Raw genomic sequence first — 10254 nt, 5'->3', positions numbered from 1 at the left:
TGAAAAGCGCAAAAATTCAAATATGTATTTATTGTTTTAATTGGAAATATATATACTGCTTAAATACACAAAATCTTGAAATTTGGCGTTTTAATATATCGAATTGAATAAATAAATTTATTAACAAATGTTGGCAGCTTTTATTAGTGGTGAAATGTCTGTCTATATAGAGAACGACAGCTAACTTCACGCATACTTCACCATCTTCCTTTTCCGTGTTAGCTGTGAAAGAAGAAACATGCCGGTGGGTGTCAAATTCCATAAAAATTTACGAATTAGAGCCTTTTAGTTATTAAGAGGACATTTATTTTGCATTGGGACGAAAGTTCAAGTCTGTGTACAAGTGAAAAGAGTTTTTTTTACTGGAATAAAAGGCCAGAAATTCCATAAAGTGCTTGTGTAAATTGCGACAAATGTCTGAAGGTAGTAAAATGAAAGACTGCATGCGCTGGTGTATCGCGTTATCATGGCTAAGAAGAATTAAACCAAAAATGAACACGCTAATTCGATGAATTGCTGAGTCAATAAATTACTATATTTGTTTGTTTATATTATGACAATGAAAAAAAAGCGATAATTATAAACTAGTAATACTAAAAACTAGTGATAAACATAACCTAGAAAAGCTTTGCAGTTTAGTGCCACACAAACTAAGTTTTCGATTCTAATCTTATTGTGTTTGCTCATATTTGCAGCTAGCAAAAGATTTACTGCACCCATTGCCCGCTGAAGAGAAGCGTAAGCACAAGCTGAAGCGCCTGGTGCAACATCCCAATTCCTACTTCATGGACGTTAAGTGCCCCGGCTGCTACCGAATTACCACAGTTTTCAGTCATGCACAAGGCGTCGTTGTATGTGCGGGATGTGCCACAATTCTATGCCAACCCACAGGAGGACGTGCTAAACTTACTGAGGGTATGTTTCGCTTTTCTCTAATTCCGTATGTTCATTAATTAATAATGTTTTCAAATTTTACAGGTTGTTCTTTCAGAAGGAAGCCACAGTAAAGTAATGAGATGTCAGCGCGATTATTAATTTTTTTAATAAACAAAGAATAAAAAGATACAACCAAACAAGAGCATTCAACTATTTTCTTTACATTTAAACATTACAAAGTGTGGTTCAGCTCCGTTGGAAATAACTGCGATGTTCAAATGATTTTAATGAATGAAGTGAATTGTTTGTAAAAATGGTAAAATGAACTTGGAGATCAAATGCATATTAATTGTATTTGGTGTAAATACATGTGTCATTTAACTCAATAAACAATGGATTTTTTTCTATGGCTCACCTTGGATGAGAAACATTCGCGACAGCATTTAAATTTGAAATGTATGAAAATTGTAATCTAATGATAGTGTGTGCAGTTGTTCAAGGGCGAAATATAATTATTACTATTTTGATCAGGCTAAGATATTTTAACTAAACAGTTTTGACCTTGGCAGTAATATTCTTAAAATGGCACGATTACGATTTCTTGTAAAAGTAATGCACATCTTTTTCAATTAAAATATATTTGCAATTACACTGTATGCGTTGAAAACCAAAATTTAAATTTATTGTGCGTTTTTTTAAGAAAATAAATGTCCTTTAAAAATTACTTGGCACAATCACAGTTCTACGAGATTTGTATGTTTACATTTATGACGATAGAAATGAGTAATTTATTATTTTGCGTTAAGCTTGCCGAAGGCCGCGCTTCAAAAAAATAAGCCTGGTCGGTCCAACACTAGGGTGTCCATATGTTTTTTGCGTCGAACGTAACTGCACACATATCTATAGAAAAATGTGTACAAAGTGTCTAAAACATAGCGTGTATTACTTTTACAATTTTTAAACATTACAAATATCTTGAAAATTATAAGTAAGGCGCGTATATGTATACATTTTTTAATCCAGAGGACCACCCCTATCCTTCCATACCATCAGACCGCGGCGCCAAAGTAATCGTAATTTTTAAAATATTAAAAAAGTAAATTGAGTATTTTTATAAAAAAAGTTGAATTCTATTATCTCAGATCAGGACTTTCTTTGTCCCGTATATTAGGTTTTGCTTCTGATTGGGCCATTTAAACTCCAAAACGACATAAATACTTGAGTTCATTATTGGTAAATATATTTTTTAAGTAGATTATGGGGCATTCAAGATACGAAGATTATTTTCTATAGTTAATAAACACGTTTTAATTTACTAGTTTTAGAAATATGACAAATAAAGCATTTGCTTTCGATAAGTTGTATATTATATAATATGTGTTTATTAGGATCTGTTAGGGCAATTTTTAAAAAAATTATTTGTTGCATTTACTATTTGGCTAATTCGGAGCGACGTCAAAAACAAAATTGAAAATTTTAAAACGAAAAGTGTATCGGAATTGGAATTTTAAAATTGAGTTAACATTGGGTACATATACTGTCGAAAAAATCTATTTTTGGTATATGATTGAAGATTTTTCATATACATATATATATTTTCTTCAATTATGATGAATCTTGCAGCTCGTTTTTTTTACCATAAAATCCTTAAACCGTTCGGAGTCAGCTTTAAATTTGTTTTTTAATTTTAAAATAAAAGGGAATAAAACATGAATTAAAGAGAGTTCTTAATGTTTATTGTTGTATTGAACAGACAAAAATACACATATATTTTTATTATGATTTTAAAACAACAATTTTTAAAAGGGAATCCTTAATACGGGATTAAAAAAATAGAATAATACCAAATAACGAGGATATGAATTAAAAATTATTTAGTTAAAAAAAAATTAATACGAAAAACCGGATTAAAAATTTAATTTTACTATATACTAGGTTGAAAAAATAATAATCCTAAGCATATAATTAATTATAAATTATAAAATTCACAACCCTAATGGTTTTAACTCAAGATGTCAAAAATGAGTATTTTGAGTGAAAACTGAATGCTAATAGAAGGTAAATTATGTAGTGAAAAAACATCAAAATGTAACAAGAAATTCATAAGAATTTATTTGTAATCATGGATTAGAAAATATTTTCATAAGAAGAATCAAGTTCTCAAGTAACATTTCCTTATATAATTGAACTATGATTTTTATATACAGACAAAATTAGATAAATACAAAATATATAATAAAGGTATCATTTCACAGTACAAACATGAGCAAATCTGTTTTGAATTATTCATACTCGTCAAGTCTATTATACATTAATTCGCTACATTTGCATTCTAATAGAGTTGCCAGCGGCCCAGAGTATTTTTAATAAGAATGTTTAACGATTTTATATATTTATATAAGTTAGCATTCATTATTATTAATAATAGTCAGCTACCTACCTAATAATAGCTACCTACGTTAGCATAACCGTTTTGGAACACAGAAGAATATTATTACTAAATAAGTTTTAATACTGCTGTAAGTTTAAAATAAAGTATACTATTATTGTAGTGAAAATTTAATAAATATTTCCCTTGAATTGTAAAAACTTAAAAGTATTGCTATAAATCAAATTCCTGAAGTGGGTAAATTTTTACCAATAGCTTGCAATTGATTTACAAATTTAGTCATGTAAAAAGTGCTTATGGTAGCACTGTCTATCCGAAGTCAGCCGTTTCCTGTCGCTTGCTGGCAAATCAAATTTATCACATCCAATTAGTTCGTGTTGGTGTTATAGAAAGATAAATTTTAAATTGCTGTCTACCAAAGTAAGTAAAAAGTGAAAGATATTTTATCTTTTAATTGAAAATCATCTTTAGTTAGAGAAACAAATAAATATAGCACAAAAATTTGTGAAAAAACAGCAAGTGTAATATTTTAGTTTGTGGAATATTTGCAAAATTTGAATTATAACGTTTTTTCCACCAAATTTTTTTAATTGTCTTTAGCTGAACACCTGAAAAAATGGCTACTTATCTCCAACCGAATTGTGAAAATGAAAGTCAATTACTAAATACCAATATGGAAACTATTTCGGAAGAATTGAGTTCATTGCTTATTGGTGGCGAATTAGATTCTCTTTGTGCAATTGGATTTACTGCAACAACAAAATGTCCTGACGTGGTCGAACTGCCGGTGCCTTACGTAGATTCTTGTGTTACACATTTGAGTAATAACTATTTGAAAGATGAAAGTTGTGGAAATATGACTGGAGCAGTTGCAAAAGCACCAGATAATTCTCAAACGATGAACACTAGAGAGGCACACATGTTGCAGTTATATCGTCAATACAACCAACTTCAAAATCAGCAAATGCAACACAATAAAAGAATACAGCAACAGCGTTTTAATCTTGCATCAAATTTATATGAAGCCTCATCCACACCTCACGCAGTTGCAACAGCACAGCTTCAATCTGCAATAACCCATGGAACTTCTGGGTTGAATGGTGGCGTAAATTGCAATTACAGTTCATTACCAACTCTATCTGAGCGAATTCCACAAATCTGCTCTTTCAAAGCCACCGATTTAAATGATGTAGTATCGAATAAAGCTTCTACAGCGCCTAAATTCGAATTTCACTTTCTACGTAACCAAAATTCCAATACACTTCACCCGAACGCCAGTGCAGTGCCACTTATTTCTAGCGCTGTTTTCAATGAGGGCGAAACTAATTTCTATCGTTCTGGAAGCCGCAACAATAATGGAACTCTCAACAAAGTAAATGGCGTTGGTCAACGTAGATTTTCAAAATACAACGACACTTCGAAGGAGCAAGAAATTAATTATGACAAAATTGTAGTCGATTTATCCGTACTTGGCCTACCATTGGATAAGTATGTTTTAGTAAAATGGTTTTTTTTCTTATTTCTTTCTTAACATTTTAAATATTTTATGAATGTATCGTCCATTTATTGTAGCAAGGAGCCCAACCCAGTCTTGCGTCTATTTGGTTTACTTCGAAAAATGCATTATTATTTAAACGACATTTTACCTTTAAATGCGTTTGATGCCGACATAGAATTGCATGCAGGTAAAATGCAAACAGATGTACAGACGAAGTGTTCTATGCCTTGTACCATGAATGTGCAATATCAAATAAAACAGGCAGCACGAAAATGCACGATTTTTCTATGTGAAATGCAACGCATTTTGAACGCCAACAAAATGTATAGCATGGAGTTGTATTTGGATTGTGAACAATCCTTAAATAAGTTGCGCAACTTCTTAACACAATTTGAGACATTTAAGCGTACTGAAATGGAGCATAAACGTGGACAATTTGTCACCGAACAAGCACGCAGTAAGTCTAGCAGCGCATATTGTATAACCTAAGCATGTTTTATAATTTTTGTTTCTATGTTAGCTCAAACACAGATGCTGGAAACTCTCATACTGCAGCTCAATGAGCAAATACGCGAGTCACACATCTATGTGCATGCCTTCAATTGGGCAGTGGAGCGCACAAAGCGTCCAACAATATATAATACAGGAATGAAGCATGAAATAGTCGCACCAAATAACAACGAATGCTTAGTTTATGGAGAGGCAGCAGTAGCCACTGCATTTACTAACCGTGATGTAGTGGGAACTACACATACAATGAGCGTAACCAATGGTGACATTGAACAGCATACCACTGCCGTAGGCGAAACCTATTTAAGCACTGATGCCGGTGCTGTTACTAACATTTTGAAACTCTTACTGATCGACGAACCACTCGACACATTGGCGCCGTTTGAAAGAGTAGTGTAATTTGATATGTACATTTGTGTGCAAAAAGTTTACATGTCATAAATTTTGTAATTAATAATTTTTAAGTTTAATTTAGACATTTATAATATAATTTTTTAGCCATATTTATGTTTTAATTACACGTAAACTTATACATCAAAATTTGTATGATAATTTTTATTCAATTCTACATTTATTTACATACAAATTTTCAAATACACTTTTGTGTCGTAATTTGTTATATGTTTTCAATTTTATATTCCAAATTCTTTAATTTTAGTACAAAATTTTAATTAGTTATACTTTAATTCTACAGACTTATTATTTGCTTTTATTAAAATTTTTAAAGATATCAAATTTTCTAATTAGTTATTAGTCTATATTGTTAAATAATTATTTCATATTCGAGCTGAGTTGTATTAGTTTTTGCTTTTAATGATAACAATTTAAAAATTAAATATAGCTTCTTGCTAGTTTTTTATTTTAAATTTAATTTAACAAACTTTATTTAATTGACTTTATATAATATTTGAAATAGATATTTACTTAAAATATGACAATTTATTAGATTTTTGTTATATATTACATAGTCTGATATCTTATAAAACTTTTTCCAATAATATTACTAAAATTATATATAATAAAATTAATTATTATAAAAATAAAATTAGTAAACTGTAACTGTTCTTTAACCCAATATTATTTTTAATTATTAATTAGTTTCTTTAACTCTTTTGCTTAAAATTGCATATAATTTGCCTAATTTTAACTTAATGTGCTTATATATTTTTTTAACATTTTCATTCAAAATCAGTTTATATGGATTTATGTATTAACATATGCATACATAATTAGTTATATATTAATAGTCTGATTGTATATAAATATAATAATTTTTTTTTTTGTAATTTTACCCCTAATTATTTTTAATTTAGACATAAATACTATAATTTAGGTGAATAATAAATTAGAAATAAAATAATTTTTTTTTGTTTGTAATTTTAGCCCCAATTATTTTAGTTTAATCATAAATACTTTTATTGAGATGAACAAAAAACACTAACATTGTTCATTTGTTGATTGTATATAGAAAATATGAAATCAGTACAACTTTAGTTTTACATATTTTTAAATTGAAAGATTTGAAGACAAAAACCAGCTTTCTTTGGGTGATTAATAAAAATAAAAATGTTTGTCAATTTGTCATATTAAAACAATCTTATTAATTTTATTCACATTTTTATATTATTAAATTTTATTACTTAATTAACATGAAATTTTACATATGTACATATATTATAAGTCTGATTGTATATAAATGTAATTATATTATATTATTTTTTTTTTTTAAGTTTTAATAGTATTAGAGAGCGCATTTTTTTAAGAAACGTTTTTAAAACTAAATGTTTAATAAAATATCACACAATTTGTGCACAATATAAATATTTATATAAGAAATGCGTTAGAAATTGTATTTATAAATATTTGTATATACATTTTTTTTATTTAAAGTCAAACATATATGAATTATTACATTAGTATGGCAATTAGCCAAATTGAATATTTGTTTGTGATTCCAGTTCAAATTACCTTAGCCTTCATGTTCTATAAATGTTTTTCAAACGTTTTTCTTACTAGCTCGAAGAAAATTATTATTTTCTCATTTTATCCATATAAATATATTGTATTATATTGTAATTATCGAAAATTTTTGCACACATACATTTACATATGCATACAGAGTTACTAACTGATCATATTTTAAAGCAAACCAGAAATGTGAACTTTTTGTGCTTCTAATTTTAAATTTATTATAGCGCGTTATCTGTATAACCAGTTTTGATTGATTAATTATTTTTATACCTAAAATCAAATGAATTTCTACTTTCTTCTTCGTTGTTATTTTAATTAATTGTAAAAAAATCTTGAAATCTGTTATGAAATAAATGAAATTAAGCAAACATTATTTTGTCTATTCATTTTCTGCTTTATTGCTGTTGTATTTACATGCATAAAAATATTAATCACTTCATAATTATTATAATACTACTTCACTCGGGCAAGAAAAGATCATCGTATGCCCATTCATTAAACACTTTTTCCATGTAATTATGTACTATCAATGCAAAAGTCTCTTGTAAATTCAAACGCATTCCTTCGAAAATTTCATCCGCATTGGCATTGAGGAAATCGTTCGCCGTTGCGCTCAATTCCGGGTTGCCATTGTAGAGTCCGTCCAATTGGTAATGTACATTTTTCGGTTTCGACATAACCAATGATACATTTTTAATTACTAAGTAATTCTTGCCGCCCTTCTGCACCAATTTGGCGTCTATTTTGCAAGTTAGGTTTATATCAGCTGGAATTTTAAGCAAAAATTATACATACATATATATACATATAATTACAAATAATTTTTTTTCTTAAATTTTTCTACATACATAGCTCTATTACACAATTGCCTTTGCCTTTGAAATTCACGCCAAGAATTTTGCCTTCGCCTTCATAGGCACCGCTAAACCTTGCTTTCGGGACGGTGCATGACAGTGATAACGGACTGGTGACATCGCGTGTAAAGCCGCTGCGGTAAGTAAAGCGGTAGTTTATTTAAATATTGTACATAGTAATTTGAATAAAATATGTTTTTTTTTTTTAGGTGACAAGTGTATGCTGTGCGTTTTGCTTAGTCCAGGCATTGCTGCAGGCAGTCAAAACATGCGCTGACACTTGATATTTCTTGCTTAGCACTTACTCGATTTTGATGTTTTGTGCATTCTTCAAACCATGTATGTCAACATCTGTGAAGGACAAGCGTACATTTATGAGACCATTTGGATTTGGCGGCAATATAAGCGACTTAATATGCAATGGATCGAAGGGCGGGATATGCAGTATACGCACACCAGTTTCGGCGTACTTTTGTAGCAGTTCGTTGGTAATCTTTGTGTTGCACACCGAATCACCGAAGCGACAGCGCTCAAAGCCAACTGCTGTTGGAGAAATTGAAGTGTTTTAAGGACTTAAAAAATTAAAAAAAAAGCCCACCTCTTTGCGCCATTGCTGATTGCATGCAAAGTACAACACATGCAAATAACGGTGCCCAGCTAATTCGTGACATCCTGCTTGTCTCTACTTTACTGCCGAATTATTTTCGTTTGAAGACAATTACGTTACGGAAATCTGGTGACTTGTGACTTGTTCAGTTAATGAATTTACAATGCGTTGTAGTATTTAACTTTTATATGCATTTCGTTTTGATTTTGAAACTGCGATTCGTTTTAATTAAACAAAAACAAGTTCAGCAGATCAGGGGCTCTCTCACTTAATAGAACAAGGAGTTGTGCATGTTAATGAATTAACGAAGAAACTTGTCAACATGATAATATCTGCGATGACAATTTGATCTCAAGTACATAAAGGCCTACAGGGGTTATTGCAGTTTTTATTCGCGCAATCAGGAACGTGCTAACATAATGTATGTATGTTTGTTTGTTTGAGAAATATATTTGTTACAAGATCATAAATTTTATACTTTCTTCATATATAAAAAGTAGCACATGTATATGTGCATTTATGTACCATTTACGTATGAATGGTATATGTATGTGTATTTATATAAAACCAATAATCGAGTCGATATGTAAATACATACATACATACACATTTATGGTAGTAATCCCTATATGCATATTGCAATATTTAGACACTTTTGTGCAAATATTTATTTAAAGCCTGTACAATAATGTGTACAACAAAGATGCTCATATATAAAAACAAATCAATTTATGTAATGTATGTATGTATGTATGCTGTAGAAGCAGTGTGTCAATGGCTTGCAAACGCTTCTAATTATAAATTTAATTTATCTTATATATACTTGTATCTTTTTTAAAATCCAGTTTCAAAATTTGACTAAAAAATTGTATTTGGCTAAATTAAGAGTTGTTTTAGATCACATTTGTGCATACAGTTAATTTGAAAAAAGGAAAGGGAGGGCTAAGCTCGATTGTAACCGAACATTTCATACTCTTGCAACTTGCAAGGGTCAAAGTCGGGAAAACACCTTCAGGTGTTGGCAAAATTTTATATTAAGAAATGTAGCGAAAATTTTCAACTTCATTATTCGACGAAATGGTGAATGGATCAAGTTAGGTATCTTATTCATTAATATTGAAGGTGATAGACTCCCTTGGTTTTATTATTATATTTTACTTCCCGACAGCGAAGACTAAACTAAAATCATTAAGGGCATAGAAATTGAAGGGCTGATTGCATTAATTTTTGACATTGCTCAGGTATACTTGAAAGCTTATTTTCAAGCAATTTTATAAACACATATATAAATAAAAACATATATATCAGGAAAGAGTTCTCTACGAATGTAAATTATATATCTCTTGAATTTACTTTTTTCGCAAGATCTTAGTTCAATATACCATATTCATTAGTGCTTGATTTGTATAATGGAAAGTCAAGAAATCAGATGGAATTTATGTTTGTGTTATATGGCAAGTAGGCGTGGTTGTAATCCGATTTCACCCATTTTTGCTTTGTAACATAGGCATGTCAGGATAATATTATGTATGAGATTTGGTCAAGCAGA

The 10254-nt window shown here is 29.8% G+C and overlaps 3 protein-coding genes across 4 annotated transcripts; 2 read left to right on the top strand and 1 right to left on the bottom strand.

Annotated features, from left to right (window-relative positions):
- Window positions 1–135: 135 nt before the first annotated feature.
- Window positions 136–1269, top strand: RpS27 (ribosomal protein S27). The gene is made up of 3 exons (XM_014234021.3): window positions 136–244; window positions 696–915; window positions 979–1269. Exons 1-3 carry the CDS (start codon window positions 239–241, stop codon window positions 1005–1007), a joined length of 255 nt encoding a protein of 84 aa, XP_014089496.2. The 5' UTR covers window positions 136–238; the 3' UTR covers window positions 1008–1269.
- Window positions 1270–1433: 164 nt separating this feature from the next.
- bam (bag of marbles) lies at window positions 1434–5906 on the top strand. Its single transcript, XM_014234036.3, is given in 5 exon segments — window positions 1434–3685; window positions 3866–4753; window positions 4838–5220; window positions 5284–5607; window positions 5610–5906. Coding segments are annotated over 4 exon segments (1629 nt in total). The 5' UTR covers window positions 1434–3685; window positions 3866–3881; the 3' UTR covers window positions 5660–5906.
- A 1708-nt stretch (window positions 5907–7614) lies between these two features.
- Window positions 7615–8953, bottom strand: LOC106617061 (protein takeout). Of its 2 annotated transcripts, none has more exons than XM_014234041.3 (4): window positions 8697–8953; window positions 8404–8638; window positions 8093–8232; window positions 7615–8010 (listed from the first exon to the last, which is right to left on the bottom strand). In XM_014234041.3, exons 1-4 carry the CDS (start codon window positions 8767–8769, stop codon window positions 7703–7705), a joined length of 756 nt encoding a protein of 251 aa, XP_014089516.1. In that variant the 5' UTR covers window positions 8770–8953; the 3' UTR covers window positions 7615–7702. The 2 variants fall into 2 exon arrangements, with proteins under 2 accessions (XP_014089516.1, XP_014089515.1); XM_014234040.3 differs by having other exon boundaries at window positions 8404–8641; window positions 8697–8951.
- Window positions 8954–10254: the final 1301 nt, after the last annotated feature.

This window comes from Bactrocera oleae, chromosome 2 (assembly GCF_042242935.1).
Source record: "Bactrocera oleae isolate idBacOlea1 chromosome 2, idBacOlea1, whole genome shotgun sequence".
Taxonomy (NCBI): Eukaryota; Metazoa; Arthropoda; class Insecta; order Diptera; family Tephritidae; genus Bactrocera; species Bactrocera oleae.
Note: the sequence above shows the minus strand (reverse complement) of the source record. Positions and strands in the feature narration are given on the sequence as shown.